This window comes from Euprymna scolopes, chromosome 11, assembly GCF_053919585.1.
Source record: "Euprymna scolopes isolate OS-2025 chromosome 11, ASM5391958v1, whole genome shotgun sequence".
Classification (NCBI taxonomy): domain Eukaryota; kingdom Metazoa; phylum Mollusca; class Cephalopoda; order Sepiida; family Sepiolidae; genus Euprymna; species Euprymna scolopes.
In genome coordinates this window covers 78,525,074-78,551,131 of record NC_136492.1, presented here as the reverse complement: position 1 = coordinate 78,551,131, position 26,058 = coordinate 78,525,074, and the positions used below count along the sequence as shown (strand labels likewise).

General features: G+C 36.1%; 1 protein-coding gene across 2 annotated transcripts; it reads right to left on the bottom strand.

Moving 5' to 3' along the window:
* LOC145287929 (uncharacterized) lies at positions 1–21,755 on the bottom strand. Of its 2 annotated transcripts, none has more exons than XM_080135881.1 (3): positions 21,625–21,755; positions 2,188–2,491; positions 1–1,225 (listed from the first exon to the last, which is right to left on the bottom strand). In XM_080135881.1, the coding sequence occupies exons 2-3, from the start codon at positions 2,474–2,476 to the stop codon at positions 981–983; spliced, it is 534 nt and encodes a 177-aa protein (XP_079992007.1). In that variant the 5' UTR covers positions 2,477–2,491; positions 21,625–21,755; the 3' UTR covers positions 1–980. The 2 variants fall into 2 exon arrangements, with proteins under 2 accessions (XP_079992007.1, XP_079992008.1); XM_080135882.1 differs by lacking the exon at positions 21,625–21,755 and adding an exon at positions 18,865–19,085.
* Between the last annotated feature and the right edge of the window lie 4,303 nt (positions 21,756–26,058).

Below are 26,058 nucleotides of genomic sequence, written 5' to 3'. Positions count from 1 at the left end.
TACATTTTATTAAAAATAACAAATTTTATTTAACAATTGATATTTTTACAAAGAGATTAAAAGAAAAAGAAAAATTATTAAAAAAGTCTTGAGTTTTCAATAATACAATCAGCATTTTTATGTAACGTCTGTTAATGTGTCAGTTTTGAGCAATGGTTTTGTGTAATACCTGGTAATATGTGAGTTTTGAGCAATGATTTTATTTAACATCTGGTAATGTGCGAGTTTTGAGCAATGATTTTATTTGACATCTGGTAATGTGCGAGTTTTGAGCAATGATTTTATTTGACATCTGGTAATGTGCGAGTTTTGAGCAATGGTTTTATTTAACATCTGTTAATGTGCGAGTTTTGAGCAATGATTTTAGTTGACATCTGGTAATGTGTGAGTTTTGAGCAATGATTTTATTTGACATCTTGTAATGTGTGAGTTTGAGCAATGATTTTATTTGACATCTGTTAATGTGTGAGTTTTGAGCAATGGTTTTTGAAGTGACATCTAACAAGTAAAATACTTACAGGCGTTTTCTGTGATTACAATGGAAATAAAAATGGAAATTTAAAAATTATCCTTGAATTTTGTAATTATACTAGAATTAACTTTTAGTTTTAAAATTAATTTTCCATCTGATAATTAATCTCCTATATGCTGATACTACAAATGAATTCTAAATATAATAATCAGTTATTTTTACTTACAGAAACATTTAATTCTACTGAATAACAAAATTTATGTGAAAATAATGAAATTTGATTTTTAAATCAACTCTGATGATAATAATAGAACAAAATGATTTCTTTAGGAAAGTGTTAAAGAGAGACAAAAATCCATCCTTAGCGACGACACCATAACTCAGGACTAATGAGAAAAAGAAAAAAGAAAGAGAATTTTTCTTTAGCAAAGAAATGTTCTCTGTTAACAAAAGAAAAAAAAATGTTAACAAAAGAATAGAGAACAAGTGACTAAATAGGATTTCATTTTCAGAAGACGTCGTCATAATCAAACTCGTCAAGAGGACCAAATAGTATCTCTCTGTCAGAGAAGCAGACATCATTTTCGCCATCTTTGTCATCGTCGCTATCATCATCATCATCATCATCATAGTCACTTATTTCACAAAAATCAAAGTTGTTTGGTGAATATGTGAAAAAGTCTTCATTCATGATCTGTAGCCCTAATTCGATGCTGTATGTATGTTCAAGGTTCTTATGAATGGAAACATTAGCTAGAAAAAAAAAAAACATTTTTAAAGAACTTAGTCCAAAATTTTTGGAAAAAGAAAAATTCAACATTTTATTAATTTATAACTGTTTATTTAATTTTACAGTAATAGTGAACACAATAGTATGAATTTCAGATTAATTAATTTACTATAAAAATAATTTTATTAGTGATTAAAACAAAAATTTTCAAAGATTGTAGCAAAACGTTACCTTCACTTTTAAAAACCATGTTTCTAAAACATAAATCAATTCGTTCGCCTTTTCTTTATTGATTAAATTAATCCAAATTATACTAAGTAATTTAAGTAAAACACTTTTTTAATCAAGGAATATATTTGCAAAATTTTACACGAACACCAATTTTATTTATTTATATATTTTTTGGTCACTACGAAGAAAGTTAAAAATGCAAGGGAAATAACTCCAAAAATCTCCGTTTGCCTTACTTCCATGACGTTCTGAACAACAGAAAAACATTAAAATTTTTTTTTTTTTAATCAGAGAACGGGAATGAAAGGAAAAAACATTTCCTAAGACAAAGAAAATTAAATAGAAAAATATCAATTTATGAATTTCTTTTTAAATAAAATGATGCTGACCAAAATAAATGTCGTTTCCCTTACATTTTCTGTAAACAAATGATTTCCTTTTCCAAATTAAATATTAGAAAAAGAAATGTGTAGAATGAAGGTATTCATGTCTTAGCCAACCGTTATTTTGTACATACACATATAACATCGCGAGTAATACTAATAAACACACACAAAAAACAAAACAAAAAACAAACAAGCCACATTTCAAAATACGTCTGATTTAGTAGCAATAAAAAGAATTAACAATATAAAAAATTTGAAATATACAAGAAAAAAGCCCCAGTTTAAATATTAATTATTATTTTTTTAATAGCCACTTTTATAGTTATACCAAACAATCAGGAAAAAATAAATTTCCAACAAAAACTTACCTTTATTAATAAAAGGCATCCGGCAGATATCACAAGCGTGACTGGCCAAATTATGTTTGAAGATATGTCTGTTCATGACATATTTAAAAGATGATTTGTATGGACAATGGGGACAATGTTGACGTTGAACTGAATTTTTAGGTTTGTATATTTTTGAAATTGTTTTTGGTGTCAGGATGGACATTCGTTTGTAGTGATATTTACGTTTGTGGTAAATAACACTGCCCATTGTTATAAATGGCTTCTTGCAAAAGTTGCAACAAAAAGAATACTTGATGTTTTTCACCATCGTTTGTTTTTTCAACTGAAAAAATAAACAAAAAACAATTTGTTAAAATCAGCAGTAAAACGCAATTATTTTAAATCAGTACGATTTAAGTTTTTGCTTATCTGAATTTCTTGTTTCTAAAATTCAATAAAAAAAAAAAAAACGTTCAAATAGGTCAATAAATGTCCAAGTTCTAGAAATAAATGTCCAACGGTTTCAAAGAAAAGAAATCTGTTGGGGATTTGCATAATTCTCCCAAACAATAAATGAAAAAGAAATACACTACAAATAGTGTAAAATAAACTTTTGTTTATTTACGTTAAAAGGAAAGAAATTACTTTTTTGTGCGCAAATATGACAAAAAGGAAGAGGGAAAGAAAGTAAGGAATTGGGAGTGTGAGATGAAAAGAAATAGACAACATGTTGTGGACGAGATGAGAGAAAGAGAGAGTCAAGCAATGTTCCTTGGTGCATGATACAACCCGTTGTGTGTGCTACTGTATTCGCTCTGCGTGCGTGCTGTCTCTGTCCGTCTGCCAAAAGAAGTTCTTTTTAGCCTTTTTATATTTTTTTAAGAGGCTCCAGAAACTGGCAGAAGTAAGCTTTTTTTTTTATTGAGCTTTGATTAGTCAAAAATTCATATTTGTGCCGAGGAGAGTGTCTTCTACTACGTCGGCCCTTTTTCAAGAGTCCTGCTTTTTGATCCCAAAGAGTTTGGTGTGGGTGAATGCAGTAATGCCTGTGTGCAAATGGATTTTTAGAAACACCCGTGTGTGAATAAATTTTAATGTGTTTTTGTGTAACTTGGAAAAATAAAATAAAAAACAGCACAAATCTATATGATACTATTAAAACTTTACAGATTTTGCTATAATACAAGGATATCAAGAAGATCGCTTGTGGCATCACAAAGGAATGGCATTACTAACGAACATCTTTATATAAATTAATGTGTCACACCCAGACCCTTACAAAGCATCAGTATTCCTGCAATCACTGCTCATTAGCAAAGGAACTGGCGTATGCATTTCAACCCAACCAAAACAGTTGCACTATTGTCCTTTAGATGCCTCTCTCCTGTCCCTATCCATAAGATTTGGTTTTAAGACATATTTGTGTGTCATTCTCGAAATGTTATAAGTATCTAAGTGTAATAATATCTAACAATCTCAGGTTTAACGACTATTTGTCTTATGTATCCAACAGGGTTAATAGGGAGCTTTATCTGTTACATAACCTGAGCTACCAAATTCCTCATGAATGGCATTTGCTGACTAGGCTTTACAAGGCAATGATTCGTCCTCACTTGGAATACGGGTCTTTAGTGTTTGCTAGTTTGTTCTTTTATTCTCTTGAGAACCTACAACACTGTGCCATCAGATATATACAATTAATTCCCTTCTGTGACCGTGTTCCCTTTGGAGTAAATGATCTGCTTGAATTAACTCTGCTGTCTACCCACAGCCATGTGACCATTGCATTTGTTGCTTACATATTATTTCATGGCTCATGACCAACCACAATACTTAATTTTTTTCTCCTGTGCTACAACTTAACAGACTAAACCTGTGATGGTATACATTCACATTAGACCCACTGCATAATCATACTGGTGTTTGCTCAGAGATGTACCAGCAATCTTCTTATGCATTGTGTTTTGCAGTCCTAAACATGCTGTCTCAGAACTATGTGAATAAACATGTATCACTGTCACATCTTCAGAGTTCTGTATTGTCTAACTATCATAATGTTCCTAAGTTTTATGCATTCCTAATTATCTAGGGAGGCTCTGTCTATTGCTAATGGTTTTATGACCATAACTTAATAAAGAAAAAAATATTATATAAAATTTAATGGCCGTCTATGAGTGTGTGTGTGTGTGTGTGTGTGTGTGTGTGTGTGTGTGTTCCTTGTAAAAAGAAAGGTTAGACAATTTATGCAAAAATTAAAAGTCAATTTATATATAAAAATTTCAAAGTAAGGCAATGGGAGTTTGAATCTCATAGCCCCCACCCTCCATCTCTTAAAAGAGCTATAGGGGCCAGAACCCATTTTAAAACTTTAAATATATTCTGTTTCTCACATTAACATTATTCATTGGAAATCAGTCATGGCTGAATTATTTCAAAACTTTTTTAAGCATCTCTCCATTTCTCTCTCTCTCATATATATATATATATATATATATATATATATATATATATATATATATATATATATATGGGTAGAACAGCTGGCTATCAATGCAATGGTTCTAGGTTCAATCCTCAGCTTGGGAGAGGTGCTAGTCTAGCTACACTGATGAGTTGTGATACAACAAAATAGTACTGTATGTGTATGACTACAAATATATATATATATATATATATATATATATATATATATATATATATATATATGACTACAAATATATATATATATATATATATATATATAACTAAAAAAAAATATATATATATATATGACTACAAATATATATATATATATATATATATATATATATATATATGACTAAAAATATATATATATATGACTAAATATATATATATATATATATATATGACTACAAATATATATATGACTACAAATATATATATATATATATATATATATGACTACAAATATATATATATATATATATATATTTGATCCAACTTATAAAGTTATCTTGTCAGATTTTCAAAGTTAGACCCAAAATAGCATTTTATATAGTTATAATAGTTTATTGAAACTCAAATCAAATACACACTACAATAATGAAAACATTAAAGGAATATAATTTAATATGATTTACAATAAACTTAGATATGAAGCTCTAAGAAATTGGGGATGGGCGTCGAGGGTTTTTCTATTCGTCTGCAGAACTCGTATCGGCACCTTTCAATACTGCATTCGCTCCATAGATTTAAATTTACTTAAAGAACCCTAAACATTTTAAATGTGTGAAGATGCACATGTGTGCATGTAATTTTTATTTTTTTAAACATAGGATGTAAATAAGTTCATTTGGAAAGGAAAAAAGTTTAGCAAATCAAAATTTGTACCTGAAACGCCAGTTTTCATTTATTATTGTTTACTGACAATATTGTTTATTAGCAATATAATTATGTATTTCGTTACAATTTACGTGAAAAATTACCTATTCTGTCCACGATGACTAATAATATGTAACATGTTTTAATAAACACCTGAAAACAAAAATCAGCAAAGAAGAAAGACTCATATTTTTAAACTGAAGAATATAACAAGAGTTGTCTACCTTATAAATAAAATGTTATTTCTTTTTTACACTACTTTTACATCAACATGTTACTTTTTGAATTTACTTTTGTTTCATTTTAAAATAAAACTGAGGGCAGATGTAATGAATTCGATCAATGTTTTTTTTTTTCTTCATACGAACGCCACTTTCAAATTTTGTTATGTATTTATTTTGGCGTCCCAAATTATCTTATGCAAAACATGCTTAGTGAATGCTAGTTATCTCCCTTAGATAATTCTATGCTAATTTCTTATTAGCGCCCTTTTTCAATTTATTTTTGGATTCGCATAATATCCGAATCCAAAAATAAATTGAAGGGAAATAACTCCAAAAAATATCCACTGTGTTTATTCTATAACTTCCAAATTAACAATGGAACACGTAAAAAATAAATAAATAAAAGTAAAAATAAAATAAAATTTTGGTAAATGTTACCTTATGCTACAGCAGAACACCGACCACTCTAATTTTTTTTTAGAAGTATTCGAGGTCATTGACAATGAATCTGATAATGAAACCTGTCGTAAATTTACCGTTTGCATGTTATGAACTCCTTGACCCTGGGACTATTTTCTGCCATTTTAGAGCTTTCGTTTCCGCTACGTGCGAGCGCGCAGTAGTGTAAACAAAGGCTGTTCAATGTGCCTTTGCAGCAAGCTGCCTTCTCACATGGCGTATGAATACAAATCTTTCGCAGACAATTTCCTAAGCCATTCATCCAGCTATAAGACCGTGACACATAATTTGGACATATCTAGGAAAGCATCAGTAAACTGGAGGCATTATGTTCTGAAATCACCGAGAAGTGGATAAAAAAAAACAAAACCCGATAGGTATTGAACGTAAAAGTCGAAATAGATAAAACCCTCCTCATTCGTCGGAAGTAAAACAGAGGACACATTCTCAAACAAATCTGGCTGTTCGGAGGAATTGAACGCGATTCTAAACAAAGTTGTATCATCCCACTCTTAGAACAAGAAGATAGAAGGAACGAAGATATGTTAATTCCATTAATAAAAAAATACATTCTGCCTAGGTCTATCATATACAGCGATCCATGGAAAGCGTATAATAATATCGAACAGCATTCATTTGAACATTATACAGCTAACCATTCAAAAAATTTTGTAAATCCACAAGACTTGGAAATACATACCCAAAATATCGATCAGCTGTGGTGCGATGTAAAGGAGTGGGTCAAGAGATCTGGTATTCGTCCACCCTATTTACACCAATATCTGTCTAGATATCTTTTTATAAGAAGCATGAAGGACAAGCCTGATAAGATTCTACACAATTTTTTCATAAAATATACCCGCATACGCATGCACAGAAGTAAATATTATAAATAAATTTTTGAAACTTCTGCATTATGCAGGCCGTGGTCATCTTTGTTGGTGTGCTACACTAAACTGTCGCCAGGTGGCGCTTCTCAGTTGTTCACCCTTCAATGCTGCTTTAATTCGAAAAATGCGTTTTAAATTTAAATTATTATTTTGAAAAAAAAAAAAAAAAAAGAAACAATTTTACCTTTTAAAAATTTAATGTTGCTTTTATTACAAAATTGTTTTATTTAAATTATATTTTCTTACAGACTTTTCGTTGACACTTTAACAGGTGTCACAATTTTATTTCAATTCAAAAAATTTTTCTGAAAAATCCAAAGTTGCTTTAATTAAAAAAATGTTTCATTTAAATTATCAATTTGTTGTTGACCTTCAAAGTTGCTTTAATTCAAATAATGTTTCATTTAAATTATTAATTTGTAGTTGACCTTCAAAGTTGCTTTAATTCAAAAATTATTTCATTTAAATTATTAATTTGTTGTTGACCTTCGAAGTTGCTTTAATTCAAATAATGTTTCATTTAAATTATTAATTTGTTGTTGACCTTCAAAGTTGCTTTAATTCAAATAATGTTTCATTTAAATTATTAATTTGTTGTTGACCTTCAAAGTTGCTTTAATTCAAAAATTATTTCATTTAAATTATTAATTTGTTGTTGACCTTCGAAGTTGCTTTAATTCAAAAAATGTTTCATTTAAATTATTAATTTGTTGTTGACCTTCAAAGTTGCTTTAATTCAAAAATTATTTCATTTAAATTATTAATTTGTTGTTGACCTTCAAAGTTGCTTTAATTCAAAAATTATTTCATTTAAATTATTAATTTGTTGTTGACCTTCGAAGTTGCTTTAATTCAAATAATGTTTCATTTAAATTATTAATTTGTTGTTGACCTTCAAAGTTGCTTTAATTCAAATAATGTTTCATTTAAATTATTAATTTGTTGTTGACCTTCAAAGTGGCTTTAATTCAAAAATTATTTCATTTAAATTATTAATTTGTTGTTGACCTTCGAAGTTGCTTTAATTCAAAAAATGTTTCATTTAAATTATTAATTTGTTGTTGACCTTCAAAGTTGCTTTAATTCAAAAATTATTTCATTTAAATTATTAATTTGTTGTTGACCTTCAAAGTTGCTTTAATTCAAAAATTATTTCATTTAAATTATTAATTTGTTGTTGACCTTCAAAGTTGCTTTAATTCAAAAATTATTTCATTTAAATTATTAATTTGTTGTTGACCTTCGAAGTTGCTTTAATTAAAAAAAATGTTTCATTTAAATTAATTTGTTCGAATAATAAATTTTACTTTATAAAATCCCAACGTTGCTTTCATTACAAGATTGTTTCATTAAAATAATTAATTTCATAAATTGGTTTTTGTTATACTTTACTCTCTTCAAATTTTGTTTTTTAACGTGTGAAAAAAATGTCTTTCTGTAATTACCCACCCCCTCAAGTGCTATAATGTATTTTTTTATAATTTTGTCCGCCACTGAAAATAAACAATGAAAAAAAAATGTCTTTCCAACATTATCCCCCTCAAGTGCTTTTCTTTTTCTTCTTATTTTAAATTATCTGTCAAAGATTTGTATTCATACACCATGTGAGAAGGCAGCTTACTGTGAAGGCACATTGAACAGCCTTCGTTTATGCTACTGCGTGCTCGCGCGTATCGTAAACTTTTTAATCAATTACATTGACGTCTTAACGGTAACCTTGGTAACGGTGTAATCCCTTTTAATGTTCCCTCCAGTTATGTAAGAGCCCCTTTTTTCTGCTTGTTTTCGCTTAAAGTAAACATCTACCTTTAAGAGTTTAAAAGGAAAAGAGAAGAAATGGCAGAGTACCTATTTACTATGCCTCCCCACGGGACAGAGTTAGACACCAGGGTCGTTTTTTAACGTGGAGAAAAGGTACAAAAATAAAAATTGTCTCAGTCGTGAAGGATTTCTCCTCCACCGAAAGAGAACAAGAAACAGAAGTGCAGCATTTGAAGAACAGATACTACACTTTGAGATATTAAATCTTTTATTCATGTTAAAAAAATACAGTAAAATTAACGGTGAACAAAAAACTTAGGCACATGGCCAACTCAAAAGGGGGGATTTTGGGGGTCGTTGGTCATCCTTGTCGCTCCAGAACTAAACAAAGTCAAAAGTTTCTCCCAGCTAGTATCTTCTTCCACCATAATACCGCATTCACCCTTTCATCTTGGGGGACGTCCTAGTAACTCCCAATTTTTTAAAACATTTTTTATTGACGTGTAAAAACAAAAAAGATAACAATAAAATGGTAACAATAATTCATTTGTGTCGAGGGAGGGGGAAGAAAAAACAAAAGGTGATTAGTAGGACCCTCCCAACCCCGTCTAGTTGATAGACTGCCCGTTCCACTAGGTTTGTAAAAGGAACCTCGCTTCTGCGGGTCAGTCTCTAGGTGGGGATGCCCTCTAGATGGGGGTGAATGGAGAAAAGAAAATTTTGTGGGTAAGGGATGGAGGTTAGTTTGTATTTCTTTTTCTCCAAGATGGGTAAAATTTAGAGGAAGGGGTGAAAAACAAAAATTGCAGGTAAGAGGGGATGGGGATCTTGGAGGCTTCCTAATCGGGGAGGGATGGAACACACACTCAGCTAGCTGAGAGACTACTTGTTTAATTTAACTTTACAGAACTGCGCGTTCCACACCTAGGCGGGGAACACGTATTCGAATTTGGCTCCTCTTCGTACACACAGACTTGCCACATGTATCCATCTTCTGTCAAATGCCGCGCGATGCAGCCTTCTTCTATCACATCTGATCTTCACCCGTAGTTGGTGTTTAAAGAACGCGATCAGATCTTGATCAGAAAAAGACAACACCCCCCGGCAACCTTGCAGACGCGACGTCCAAATCACCATTCTCGCCACGGCCAGAATCGTAACGTAGACCATTTGTCTTTCCCGGTCCCACGGCGGCCTCACGTTGTCCACAACATTGGATACAGTAATTGGGCGAGGATGCTCAGGATCGATGCGAGCCGTCACCCCACTGACATACGACCAGTACTGGCGGAGTTCGCGGCAATCAAAGAAAGCGTGATCCGTAGTTTCCACAGCCGTTGTCCCACAACGGGGACAATCGGGCGACTCCAGAAACCCAGAACTGCATTGTATGTTGTTGAGTGGAAGTGCATTTCGGGCCAATCGCCAGGTCAGAGAGAACTCCGAATTGTTCAGATGACTCGAACCTGGCGCCCAGCTCCACGCGGAGCGGATCTCACTCTGCTGCCACCCCAAACGCGCGCATAGCGGGTCGTCAGCGGCCTCCCTCACTAGATCCCTGTGGAGTTCCCTACGGGTAGCAGTCACAAGGTCACTGGACCTTGGTAGTCGTTTTAGCGCGGCTCGGCACTCTTTCATGTAGGCAGATTCTCCCCGCGGCCTGCGACGGCTCTCGATGGAAGGGTCGAGAACGAGGTCGGGGAAGGCGGCAGTAACCACGGGGTGCCACGGTTGGTCCTCCTGCATATAGTTGCTCAGGAAGGCCAGTCTCTCAGCATCTCGATGACACTTCAAGTCCGGCATTCCCAAGCCTCCCTCACACGGACGTTGAATACAGACCTGTCTGCTCACCCAGTGTCTTCCTCTGTCCCAAAGGAGCGAGGACAAGAGTTCGACGAGAGCTTTTAGGTGTTGTGCAGGCAGGGGAAGTACGGCCAGTCGGTAAAGGATGAGAGGAAAGACGTAAGTGGCGCACGCCTCAGCTCTACCCTTTAAGGAAAGTTTCCTAGGAAGCCACGAACTGACTGCAGCCTCCACCTTTGACCGTACCTCCAACCAATTCTTGTCAAGCTGGAGACCCGGTCCGAACCACACGCCGAGGATCCGGACCGGGCCATCTGTCCAGCTGAAGGGCGCAGGGAGGTTTGCGTTGCCACTCCATGCGCCCAACCGCAGTCCTACCGACTTGTTGCGGTTTATCTTGGCCCCTGTAATTCTTTCGTACTGTGTGAGTGCCTCCGACACGACCTCAATGTCTCTGGAGCCCGACACGAAGATCGTGACATCATCGGCGAACGCGGATACCTTGGCAGCTGAGCCGCCAGGCAGAGCCATTCCGCGCAGGGCCGAATTTGCCTCCCCATGTCTCAGCTTGCGGAGAAGAGGCTCCAAAGCCAGGACATAAAGCAGGGGCGACAGCGGACAACCCTGACGAACCGACCGAGAGATAACAAAGGGTTTCGAGCGCTTTCCGTTCACTTGCACGACAGCCATGGGCTGCCGATACATTATGGAGATCCACTTGCAAAAGTCCGGTTTAAAACCGGCGGCCTCTAAGACAGATGCCAGGAAACGATGGTCGACCCTATCGAAAGCTTTGGACTGATCTAAGTTTATCAGCGCGGCTTCTGTGTCGTCATCTATTCCCCCCTCTAGGATCATGCGGATCAGGTGCAAGTTGTTCTGAATCGATCTCCCCTTCACAGCGTAGTTCTGTTCTGGTTCAACCAACTCGTCGATAACAACCTGCAGCCGATTCGACAGGACCTTGGCCAAAATCTTCAACTCTGTGTTTAGCAGAGTTATGGGCCTGTAGTCATCTAACTCTTCCCCTCCATGCCCGTCACCTTTCTTCAGCAATGTGATCACTCCCTTGGTCACCTGCCCTGGGATGGATCCCTGAGCAAACCAATGGTTGAACATATCCGTCAGAAGAGGCAGAAACATGGGCGACAGCCTCAAGTACAGTTCGTATGGCAGACCATCAAGTCCTGGCGATCTGTCACAGCTGACCTGCTTCAGCGCAGTAAAGACCTCCTGCTCCGTCACCCGGCCCTCGCAACCAGCCGCTCTAGCCGCCTCGAGGCGGGGAGAGTCGGCCAAATAGTCGCTAAACTCAAGGACCGGAAGATCGGGCTGCTGCGTAAAACGCTCCTCGAAATGTTCTCGAAACCCCTCGCAGATCTCCCGAGTCGATTCCAGGGTGCGTCCATTCGGATGTTTGATTTTTGCAATATATTTGTCCGAGCCACGCCTAGAAACCTCACGGCGCACGTCTGCATCAGAATTGACTGCTTCGTTGCCTATCTTTCTAAGCCTAGCTCTAACTACTTGGCCTTCGTAACGCTCGCTAGTCTCGCGTAGAAGGTCCTGCTTAGCTAGTTCCTGACTAACCCTATCACCCTCCCCGGTAGCCTGGGCTAGTTTCTGCTCTAGCTTCTTCTTCGTCTTGGCCTTATCTAGTGCGAGGCGCTGGGCATACTTGACGGAGAAGCTTCTGATCTTGGCTTTGAGACCTAACCACCACTTACTCCCGGTAACCGCCCCCACTAGTGCCTTTTTAATCAATTCTCTTAACTGATCTTGGAAGTCTTGTCTCTCCAGAAGGGAGGTGTTTAACTTCCAGTACCCCGCTAACTTAGGCCTATTTCCTAGCTTCAGCCGGGCCATAACTAATTTATGGTCCGTCTGGCCTAGCCAAGTGAACGTGGGACAAGATAAGAAGTCTACTTCGCCTCTCCTAACTAACATCCTGTCCAAATAAGTATTTGGATAGGAGGAAACACTATTGGTCCACGTCCACATCTCCCGCCCTGGATGCTCGACCCGAAACCTGTCGACCAGACCGCATCTAGCCATCAGATCAGCCAGGCTGGACTCGCACCTCTCCGATCCTCTAGCTCCGCCTCCTACCTTATCTATGTCGGGGTCTAAGATGGAATTCCAATCCCCCATTAGCACTACCCGCTTCCGACAATCTACAAACGCGTCAAGCTGACTGAAGAATGAGACCCTCTCACGAGCGGTGCTGGGCGCATGAACCGCAATCACCCGAAACACAGAATCTTTTACGGCAACATCGGCCACAACCAGCCTACCCACTGCATCTCTATGGACAACGTCGACCGTCGCCGACAGGGTACGTTTAACCAGCACGGAAACTCCCTTCCCCCGCGGGCTGCCATATGCTGAGAAAACCTCAAAGTCTCGGGCCAGCACCTGACAGTCCACAGAGGAAACGAAATGCGTCTCCTGAATCGCAGCGACATCCACTCCCAGGGACAAGAGGTCGTGCCGGAGGCGAGCCGCCCGGCCCGATGATCTCAAGCCCCTCGCATTCAGACTAGCCAAATTCAAAGCCATGGTACCTACCTTAAGGTGTGTTACACTCAGCTCCGAAGTCAGCCGGGGAAAGGACACCGACGTTGTGTGCAATGCTCAAGGTGGTCAGGTTTTTCATGTCCTGACCTTCTCTCACAATGCCGCCGACATCCAAAGGGTAGGTCAATTTAAGGGCCCTATAGAGTGACGGATGGACCAACACTGGGACCCTTCCCTTGCATTGTTTTGACAGTTCATCAAGAGAAGGGTCATTTTTTTTAACCAGTTCAATTCCCGGAAACGCCCCTTCAGCGGCCTGCAGCCTTGTCCACAAGTTGGTCTTGCAGGCCTCTGGAGTTCTGACAAAGGTTATTAGGAGTGGGGCGTCCGGGAAATTTGAGGGGATATTTACATCTTTCCCCTCTATCTGTTTGTAATCGAGCAGAGGTTTTAAGTTTTTCCTCTGCCGATGGGAAATGTCTGTGGCCACAGATAGAGGGTCTACATAACATAGTTCCTCAGGGGCAAGGACCTTTGGTCTGCAAGAGGCAGAGGAGTCTCTCCTCTCCCTCGGTTCATTCTTTTCATTTTCTTTTTGGGGTAGTGGCTCAGTTTGCCTTGGTGTGGGGACGGGTGTTTGTGTGGTGCCTGGTGTTGGTGTTGGTGTTGGTGCAGTGTTTGGTGTTGGTGCGGTGTCTGGTGTTGGTGTTGGTGCGGTGTCTGGTGTTGGTGTGGTGTCTCGTGTTGGTGCGGTGTCTGGTGTTAGTGCGGTGTCTGGTGTTGGTGCGGTGTCTGGTGTTGTTGCAGTGTGTGGTTTGGGGGTGGAAGTGGATTTTGTTGTTAGGGGTGGTGTATGTTCACAGGGAGTGGGGGCCACCTTTTCTTCCTCTTTTCTTCTTTTGTTTTTCTTTTTCATTCTTTCGAATGAACCGGGGAGAGGTGAGGTTGAGTTCCTCTCCCTCTCACTTGCGGATTCATCCTCAGAGGAGCAGTCTTTTCTCCGCTTGATCCCCGTCTCGATTGGTGTGGGGACCGTTGGTTGTGTCTGCTCCTCTATTTGCTGCTGCAGCTGTTTTTGTTGTTGCTGCTCTCGCTGGTGTCGTTGCTGCTGCTGCTTCTGCTGCACTTGCTGATTTTGCTGTTGCAGTAGTTGCTGCTGCAGTTGTTTCCGCGGCATTGGCTGCGGTGGCTGTTGTTGTTTCTGCATTTGCAGAGGCTCCTGCCTCGATTTTTGGGCTGGTGGTGGGACGGTGGCAGAAGGGATTAAGTGTTTCCGCTTTTGTCTCACTACCGTGCTCCATTCTTCCCCCTTGGCCTCCTGGGTGGTTTGAGTTTTCCTTGGAGCTGGGGTTGGTGCTGCAGTTGCAGGGGTTGTTGCCGCCTGTTTTGGTGCGGGCGTTGTCTCAGTGGATGTGACCGCCTTTTGGGTTATTGGATTAGGGGTTACCCTTTGGGGGCAACTCCTAGCCATGTGGCCCTGCTTTTGGCAGAACCAACAGTGTGGACGACGGCCCTCCACCACTACCGTTATGCTGGCGTCTTTGTATGTCAGCAGCGGTGGTATTGCCTGAAAACCTTTCCTCTTCAGCCTCATTGCTATTGTGTAGCAGCCCAGGTGAGTCCCAGTTTTTGACCGTATTGGGGTCACCTGTTCTACCTCACCGTACTGGCTGAAGAGGCATCCTAATACTTCCGCAGGTATTTGGGTTGGCACATTAAATACCTGCACCCGAGTCCTTCTCTTGCCCTGGTATTCAGGTGTTAGTTTGACTCTCCCATGCTTTATTTCTTGGAGGGAGAGTCTCTCTGCATCTTCCTTGGTGGGTAGGAGGATGTCCCACATGGCGTAGCTCCTCTGGTACAGGTATAATACCGGGATATTTAGCTTATGTAGGAGCCCTGCCATGTCTTCCTTTTTCATCCCTAGGAGGCGGTTTTCCGGCATATCCGAGATGATGAGGGAGAGCACTCTGTCTTCGATTGCCTCCCAAGCGCCTGGCACTGGTTTAATTTCTGCCCCCTCTATGTATTGTCTGTACTTGGTCAAGTACAAGTCTTTATACTCTTGAGGGGACAGTTGCTTCTCTACAGTCTTCCCCCATGCCAACCCTCTTGTTGGTGTTGGATCTTTGGTGAGGTTGGACTGTTTTTGCTGTTCCTTGGCAGATACTACACTTTGATCTTGTCCCGAAGGCCAAGAAAAAAAATGGCAGAGTATCATTGTGCCATTATAGTATAAACACCCCCACCCACAACCTCATCATGTTAAGAACGGCTCTCGGAATAAACACCCCCAACCTCGAAAGCTGTTATTAACACCCCCAACCTTAAGAACAGCCTCCAATGTTGGGGATGTTTATTCCGAAAGCAGTTCTTAACATGAGGGGGTGGGGGTGCTTATACTATGCTGGGGCAAGTCATAAAAAAATACCAAACAAAACATACACAAACAAAACAAAAAATATATTTGTTCACCAATTCCAAGAAACAAAACTTTTATTACTAAAAAACAAACAATTGCTATAAAAAAATTAAAAAACAGTAAAATTTATGAAATTATTGCTACTTATACATTTAACGTAACTCAGACGTAACTCGGTGTTGGGTTCAGATTTCTCTGGAACACGACATCAACACCTCGGTTTTAGCCACGACTACTGAGAGAGAAGGAGGCCAGTGAACATGACAGCGTGACATCAATGCCAAATCGACTTGTATGTAAAGGGTACCTAAAATTTCCTGTGTTCAACCATGTGGCCACACTAATAGGCATAAAAAATATTCTTCTAAAGAGAAAGAACATTTCTCCATTTGGATAATTATCATACAATTATAATAATTATCTATCATGGGATAATTTTAATCTAACAAAATATAGTAAGTGAACTCGTTTTTTAACTTTTATTTCTATCGGAGAAAGTCGAATATTTCATTTTATTTTTTTTTTTACTGCAAAACAAACAATTTTTATATAAGAATATTTTTCAGTCTGTTCTTTTAATAATGAATAAAACATTTCATTGAGTATTTCCAAATATTTTAAAGTTAGAAGCATTTTTCACGACAGATTTTTTTATTGTTGTTATTGTTTATGATTGATGAATTCAATATTTTAGCACCGGGCATAATTCATTTCTTTGAAATATATTTAAAACTTCAAGTTTTTGTTTTTTTTATAACATTTTAACTGTAAATAATTTTTAATGATTGAAACGGGAAATGAAATAGGAAATTTTTTATTCTCTCTCGATATATACGGACAACACAAATGAATTAAAAATTCATTAACTAATCAGTTTTAATTAGTTTTGATATGAACTAAAAATAAAGAGTACATTAAATTTTAGTATATTTTCTTGTTTTATCTTATGTTTGCACTGTGCTGAAATATATTATTTAGAAAGCTATTTTTAACGGGGGGGGGGGGGCTTTTTAACCATTCTGCACTTTCACCTAATTTAATGAAAAAAAGGGGGGGGGGTTGTTTTACTATACACATAGATTCGAAAAAGTTGTCAAAAAACAAATATATAACAAATAAATGTTATCAAAGACAAGATAAATTACTTTTCTACCTAACTGGATAAGTTTTAGTGTTTTTATTTAATGCAAAATGTTTATTTGGTTTGAAAATCATAGTGTTTATCGATATATTTGAAAAAGACAAATGGGGGCGAGCTTGCTGTTGAATACGTTAAGTTTGGGAAAAATAAGTTCAAACTAAAAAACTATACAAAATACTGTTAGAAACTCACTCAATTTATGTTACCGTGACATAGGCTGACATATATTGAGTGTGTTTCTAACATTATTTTGTAATACAAACTCTTAAATTTTTATGGTATCTTTTTTGGGGGTTTGTTTTACTATGCACATATTCTAAAAACTATACAAAATAATAAACATATTACATTAAATATAAACACTAAAAACATACCCAGTTTGGTAGTAGCTAAGTAACTTATCTTGCCTTTGATAACATTTATTTTTTTATATATTTGTTTTTAGACAACTTTTTCGAATCTATGTGTACAGTAATACAAACCCAAAATTTAATTTAACTTGGGAATACTATTTAAAATACACGTGTGTACACTGCACAAGCACCCTTATCATTATTATTATTATCATAATAATAATAATGATAAAAAAAAAAAACTGGTGTAGATGACATCGACTGGCGCCATACCAAATAGTTGTGAAGGGTCAGGGAGGATGGAAAGACCGAGGTGAGAGAGTACTAACCAAATCTCCACTGGAAGTGTGCAGTTCAAATCTGGTACCTTGGGGAGGCATTTTGTCACCCAAACCCCAGGAAACACCAATGGCTGATGCTGTTGCGATAACATGCAATCATCTGCATGAGTGGTTAAGGGGTGGAGAATACTGGAAATCTGGGGAGGCTTGTCACTCGGTCTCCAGGGAACACCACAGGCGATCACTGAAGATGGCCTGTGAGACAACTCCAAATGAGTGAAATGATAATAATAATAATAATAATAATAATAATGTCCCTTCCCAAATTCACCACGACCCTAGTAGATGTTTACTATATTTTCTTAGTTTTTAACCAATGTTCACATTATGGTATGATTTTCTTTTAGTAGTTATGTGAACTTCATTTCCGTATTCATGTATTCTGCATCTGCACTTGTATGAAGATGAAGACTATAGTGGAGTATAGGATTTCTAACCATGCAACTGATAAAAATATGCTACACATTTTGATGAAAAACATGGGTAAAAAATGGACATAGAAGAACAGAAAACCAAAACTTTAAATATAATTTCTGTATTTAAAGTAAGAGTTATTTAAATATTTCAACATATAATCTGGTGAGGAAAATCCAGCTTTCCAATAAGAGGCACTCTGGATAGGAACAAAAATAATCTCAGTCATGAAAGATTTCTCCTCCATGGACCGAGGACAGAAAAGGTAAAGTGCAGCATCAAAACAGATACTACACTGTGATCTTGTTCCGAAGGCCAAGAAATGTTTGTGTTTAATATCTTTCTTCTATTGTTTGTTCCCTAAATTCGTAATTCAGTTTTAACATTATTAGATTGTATATTGCTTTAAAATTACGAAATTTTACATAATATTTATATTTTATATTGAATAAAGTTCAGTTTTATTTTCTTTTTTAACATGTTTTAAATCTTTTTAAAAATGCCCTCATATAGTATTGACAGTGATAGTTTGACAAATCTTAACGACATTGCTTGCAGGCATTTTTCAGATAACAGGCCTATATCTCGGTAGTCGTGGTTTAGCTGCTGCCTGCCGTAACATGCCGATCAGCCAATCACAACGTCGCGCGCTGAGTTTCAACTTGACGCGCGTACACGCGCGCCGAGCAGCAGACGAGAATTCCGATACCAATTGGAAAAGAGAGAGAGAGAGAGAGAGAGAGAGAGAGAGAGAGAGAGAGAGAGAGAGACAAACAATTCGATCGTTTCTTACTTAAAATTTAAGAAACGCTGACATGAACTTGACCATCCTAGAAAATCAGTTCTAGACCCCGGAGGCTGTGATACAGTTTTGCCAGCACAGGAAATTGATGACAGTCAATAAAGTGCTCAATCTGTGGCCAGGAATGCGAGCAAGCCTCACGGACGGGTACGGTTGGAAATGCAGCAACCTAAAATGTCGCTGTTGGACAGGGACCTTCTTTGCCAAATCGCGGCTAAGGATCGACTGCATCCTGAAAATAATTTACCTGTGGGTGTTTGAGATGGCGGCTACAAAAAACCTCTTGCGCGAATGTGGATTGCGTCCGGCAGATAGGAGGCCCAGACCATACGGTTGAGATCGACGAGTCCGTTTTCAACCGCTGAAAACATAACGTCGGCAGATTTCTGACACCGGTCTGGGTCTAGATACGAAAAAGTTGTCAAAAAACAAATATAGAACAAATAAATGTTATCAAAGGCAAGATAAGTTACTTTTCTACCTAACTGGATATATTTTTTGTGTTTTTATTCAGTGTAACATGTTTATTCAGCTCGAAAAACATGCAGTGTTTACCGATGTATTGGAAAATTTAAAATGGCAGCCGACTCTCTCTCGGAGAGGGTACGTTTGGGAAAAGGTATTATAAATAATAAACTAGACAAAATACTGTTAGAAAACAACCGAATACATGTCAACTTATGTCACGGTAACATATATTGAGCGAATTTCTAACAGTATTTTGTCTAGTTTATTATTTATAATACCTTTTCCCAAACTTACCCTCTCCGAGAGAGAGTCGGCTGCCATTTTGAATTTTCCAATACATATTACATCGGTAAACACTGCATGTTTTTCGAGCTGAATAAACATGTTACACTGAATAAAAACACAAAAAACATATCCAGTTAGGTAGAAAAGTAACTTATCTTGCCTTTGATAACATTTATTTGTTCTATATTTGTTTTTTGACAACTTTTTCGAATCTATGTGTACAGTAATACAAACCCAAAAGTACATTTGGCCGAGGACCATGGTCGTAAGACTGTAGGAGGGCAAAACGCAAAGTGGTGATGGGGGGAGGGGCAAGAACAAATCGTGTGGAGCGGATGTAGAAAGAAGCAAAAAAGTCTGTTTCACTTTTTCTAAACTATAAAAAAGACTTTAAAAAAAATTACTATTATTTATTGAAAAATTGCTTTATTTATTGAAAAATTGAATTATTATATAATAAATAATAAATTATTGAAAAAAAAATTATTTATTGAAAAATTGCTTTTAATTTTGTTTTGACAAAACAAAAATGACATTTTCTACAAATATTTAATAAAGAATATAAATGAACGGTAGGATTTTTTTTTCTGTTGATATTTCTACATTTAAAATTATATTTTATTTTTTCTTCTATATAGCGTTGTTATTATTTCATCGGCAACGCTCGGTTTTATTCGGCTGTCGACGTCATGCGTCGGAGAAACTTCCGTTCGCTCGGTATAATCCGGCGATTTCTGTTGTCTGCCCGGCGTTGCCGAATGCCGAACATTGCTGATGAGAACCGCCGGAAAAAGCCGAGCGAAATAAGAGACGCCAGGAGACATAATTATCAAGATTTATTAAAAGAAAAACAAAAAATAACCCCCCCAAACTATCTTTATTTTAACAAATTATTATTATTATTATTTTTTTTTTTTTTTTTTTTAACTTTGAAGAAGCGTTAGCAAAAATATGCGAAGGTTTTTTTGGAAAGTTTAAACTTTATTTTTTTGTTTACATTTTTTCCAGAAAAGTTTCAATGTTTGATTTTCCAGGTAAAAATAACAAACTCGCAAACGTATATAATGTAAGGAATGGACAAAGATATAAATAAATAAAATGTGAAAAATAAAAACCGAATGTCAACAGGAAAATAAATTTACAAAATGATTCTTAGAAAAAAAAAAAAATCCTGTCTCTCTTACATTGACAAAAGATAAATGAGCGCTTCTACACTATTGGGACAAAATTTCGTAAATTCTAAAACTAAATTTCACATGAAAGAAATAGTTTCTACGCACTCCTTGTATTTTTAAGATGATTATATAAAAAAAATTACGAACATCGATAAGATAGAAAATTATTTATTAAAGAAAATAATACAATTTGATGAAAACGATCGTAAGACATAGGAGAGTTCAAAAGGAAGGTAATTTTCCGTTTTGATTTAAACAAGATGGTGACAATTTGTAATCTAACACGATTAAAGTTGTTTGTTCAGTTATATTCAGGTAATTTCGACTGCATAATTTGGAAGCTACCATTGTAACTTATTAGAATTGACAATAAATAAATAATAAATCAGTTAAATCCATGGGTTTTTTTTATTATCTGAAAACTCCATTTACTCGTCCCAATTCTAGAAGCGCCGATAAATGTAAATAAAACAAAAGTTCGGGTTTATTTTATTAAATAGCATCAACCTTTATGACGCGCTTGTGACAGGATATTTTTCTTTTAAATAAATGTTTCTCCTTCAGAAATGAAATTTAAAATGAAAAAACTAGCCAAATTGAATTTTTAAAACATTACCCAAGAAAATAAAAGCTCCAGTTTAAATGTTATTCATTATAGTTTTTTTTCATTTTGAAAAAAAAAAAAAAAAAAAATGAAATCTTCAAAAATGGTTTCTTAATTTATGAAAAACTGAAAAACATTTTGTAATTATTTGGACTGAAACATAATTTTCGTGGGAGTGACTTGTTTTTCTAAATTTCTTCTTTCTAAAACCCAATTTAAAAAGTTCTCTTTTCATTGGTTTAATAAAGGTTCGAGTCCTAGAATTCAAATGTAAAAATAAGAAAAGAAATTTTCTATCAAAAATGAAAGATAGTAAAAACATTTTATTTTTCTTAAGACAAAATCATTTTTTAAAACCAAAACTCAAACTAAAATATTTGAACTGAAGTTGAATGTTTTAAACGAATCAAAATTCATAGAACAAGAAATGAAAAGATTTGTGAAAGATTCTAAAGAGAGAGAAGAAAAATCTTACCTTCGTGTGTTGAGTTTAATTCAAGAATGACTTGGAAGTAAGTTATCAAACAAAATGTTCTCTATGACATCACAAATAGATTATGCAGCCAATTAAAACAAGCAGAATATTGTGAAAAGTTTCTTTTTAACGTCATAAATGATGATGTAACTCTTGAAATGGAACAAAAGTTGCAGTGTCTTCGACTAAAGTATGTTGCGTCATCAATTTGTGGTGTCTTTTCTTGTGATGTCATAAAGCACATGTAATTTTATTGGACTTTGGTTGGTCCCCACCATTATTGTAATTTAGTGAGTTCCACCCTTTCTTCTTCTCTGCATTCTCTCTCTCACACAGATGTTATGTTATTAATCTGTCTTTTCTATAAATACTATTAAAACATAAGTTCTTCAGAATTGCCTTATCTATTCCCCCGCTTCCTTTGTTCCAGCTGTTTTGACAGGTTGTTTAGTGGTCTTCACAAATTCGCTGTTTTGATACCTCAATATGATACAGCTTTCTATTTACATAGATTCTCCTCAGGATTTACAGGGTTATGGACCTCTTTTCCTGCTGGCTATAACCACCTAGCCTTAGTGGTTTTAAAACTAAAGTCAATAAGCATCTGCTGTCTTTGTGGTAATTATCTTCAGTACTTCTGCAGTTTAAAGGCCATTTTTCTAAGAGTTTTGTTTGGCAACACCCGTTGAATGATGGAAACCGCCGGATTACACCGAGTGAGCAAAAAGAAACATGAACAAACAGACGATAAAAACTGGAAGAAGAAAAAAAAGAAAGGAAAGGATAGAGTTTAAAAGGAAAAGAAAAGAAAGGGCAGAGTATCATTGCACTTCTTCAAGCAACAAGTCTGATGACAAGTCAGGAAAATAACGGTATTTGTTTTACGACCTGCTCCAGTGTAATATAAACACCCTCAACCTCAGTGTTAAGAACGAGTTTTGGAATAGACACCCCAACCTCCCCATGTGGAGAACGGCTTTTAGAATACCCCCAACCTCCCCATGTTAAGAACAGCTTTCAGAATAAACATCCCCAACCTCGAAAGCCGTTCTTAACATGGGAAGGTTGGGAGTGTTTATTCCGAAAGCCGTTCTTAACACGGGGAGATTGGGAGGGTGTTTATACTACACTGGGGCAGGTTGTAAAAAATACCAAAATAACTTTCCATACACAAACAAAACAAAAAATACATTTGTTCACTAATTCAAAAAACAAAACTAAAAAACAAAACAAAAAAAAAACAGTTGTTCTAAAAAATAAATAAAACAGTAAAATTTATGAAATTATTACTGTAGATTTTTTTGTTTTATTTTCTTTCTTTTTTGTTCATTTTTGTTATTGACTTCCATTCGCTCATTATAATCCGGCGGTTTCTGTCGTCTGTCGGAAAAATGGGCTTTGAACTGCAGAAGTGCCTTATCTCAATTTTGTTTTATTTCTTACCTTAAGTGGCTTCATGCCTTTTCTGGAGTGATGTGCCATTAATATACATGCATATATATATATATATATATATATATATATATATATATATATATATATATATATATATATGGCGTAACAGATAAAGTAGTAGGAATATTCAGTTCTAAGTGGCACTCTTCTTGAGATTGAAGGTTACATCTTCAATGCAATACAATTGCAAATTACTTCTACCTGGTCATGGCTGACAGAACGACGGCATACTACCCTTGTGAATTAAATTTAATAACATATATATATATATATATATATATATATATATATATATATATATATATATATATCTTGGGCAGTCCGTCAATTTCGATGATGACGCGGAGGTCGGTTAGTGTCTGTGTCGAAAGTGCAATGTGAGTCCAATCGGAGCTCTGAAACCCTAGCTACAAATGTGACACCTGATGGCAGGAAATCTGGGCAGTGGCGCCTGTAGTCGCGCTCTTTTTGCTTCTCTTCAGCAAGAGCACAACCATCATACTCCAATCGCCTGAGTGCAGAGATCACGCTGTGGCTTCCAGTCCATCAAACCTGCTGGTACGCCCTTACTCCATCACCACAGGACTTTCACCTCTCTCCCAGCCTAGGCAAAGTAGGAATAAGCAGCTTGCTCAGTACTGCTAGCACCCTCTCCAATGAAAGCAAAAGTATAGAGGCAAGGACGAGCCAGGACAGTCTGCACACATGCAATCAGTCGAATCCGATGGCTGAGGCAGACCCGAGTCAAGTTGTACATCACCCTTGTTGACCGCCTCAGCACTGCGATGTTGGTTCATCCGCTGCGCAAACCGTTGGGATTCCCTCCTCATCCGCCAAGAGCATCGTTGACCAGGCTTGGATATTTGTGACCCTAAATAGGGGGGGGGGGCTAGTGGGTACTACACCTTGCCCAAGGGTGACCCAGCACTGCATATATATATATATATATATATATATATATATATATATATATATATATTATATATAGAAAAATGCGAGCATGAAAAATAATATGGTTAAGATTAAACTAAGAAAAGTAAAAGGACTAGTTGTTAAAACTGGTAAAGAAAAAGAAAAGATATTCTAGTAAAAAATAGAATAAATTTATAAAGTAAAATATTGCAGCATTAAGAATTTAAAAAAAAATCTATTTAACATTATATAATCAATTCTTTATGCTGCAATATTTTAAGTTATAAATTCATTATAGTTTTCACTAGCATATCTTGTCTTTTTCTTTTCCAGTTCATAATAACTATTCTTTTTACTTTTCTAAGTTTAATCTTAACTATATTACTTTTCATGCTTGCATTTTTCTATGTAATCCATGATTTTTCTAGGCTTTGCTTTGTCAACAATCCATAAAAATATTATTACCAACTTTTAAAATTGATTAAATAAAAAAATTAAAATAAAAGACATAATTAAGTAAATAAATAGTCAGCAGTCAGTTTTGGACAGTGGGCCAAGATGACAGGTTGGTTAGCGATTGAGCACAGCGACGGTGAATTATCAGCGACAGTACAGCTGAGCTACAGATCAGGACAGCGGTGAATTATTAGCAAAAATAGCAGCTAAATCAACATTATCATGGCGACAGGGCAAACAACGCAAGTGTGCAATGGATGGAAACATTGCAAGGAGGGCAATCAGATTTGGTTGTTATGGTAACCAACAGCTAATCAGAAAAAAACATCCCTCTATTCCTTACAGATTCTGAGAACTTTTGAACACCAGTAATTTTTTATAACTTGTGTTTTAATTTTAATTTTTTTCAAAATATAGCTGAGAAGGTGACCTATGAACTGTAAAAATTGTTTGAAATTTGGTCGCAAAATGAGTGAGCGGTGAAGCTTTAAAGCAGTACTAAGTGAGTAAAACTAAAACTTAACCATATCATTCAAACACTACCGTGTTTGAATGATATAGAGAGATATATTATTATTATTATTATTATTATTATTATTATTATTTTCTTATTACTATATATATTATCTATTATTTATAATTAACGGTTCTGATAGTGTGTTAAAATCTATACTATATATACTTGGTAATTGATTGTCACACATCATGTGCTGCTTCTTGTCTGTCTTTTTTTTTTAATTCGTCACATAAGGGTAGATAGTTTCACTTTTTCCTCGATATATTATCAGCAATACCCGACTTTTAAATCTCTCTATGCATTAAAAATCGAAAAGTTAGAATTTCACATTTTATGGGGTTTTGATCATGTTGTGTGTAGTCTCATTGACCTCAATGTCATTGAAATTAAGTAAAATATGATACTGTGGGGGACTACTGGAAGTGGTGCGAATTTGTAGGAACTGACCATGGAGTCACTAACTTGTAAGGGTGTGAGTCAGTGTTCACCAATTCATAATCAGGATCAATCAATTTTTGGGAGCGAGGCTGCAGGTGCAGGATTTTCTTGAAGTCAAAAGTAGTAGAGTATCTACAGGACCGTTAAAAATAAATTTAATGAGATCACCGATTAATAGAATGGTTTCCACCAAGGCACATCCTGACATACATAAAATAAAAATATAGAAATAGCTCCAGAAAATAACGTCACTTGACAAAGAACTCAAAATAATTGTAATAATATGAAATAACATTTATTTATGTGTTAGGAATATTAATTCAAATCGTTCCAACGTAAGTGTTTTCTTGTAACGAGTGTTCATTATGCAGAATTAGCTAAATGAGGATCTTATGAGAATAGCATGAAGTTTAAAATGACTGATTTTTATGAACAGAGTGTCATTCATAGCTTGAAAGGAATGTGAATATTTTCTGAGAGAAAAACAGTCATTAAACCATGTAAGCGAATTGCGTGTGTGTGTGTGTGTTCATCACATAAGAAAACAGTAATTCGAAATAACATTGTTAAAATTAAAAGAATTAATTCTCGTTCGATGTGGTAATTTCCCATGCTGAGAAGGTACATATGCATGGCGTGCAAATTCAAGACTGGGG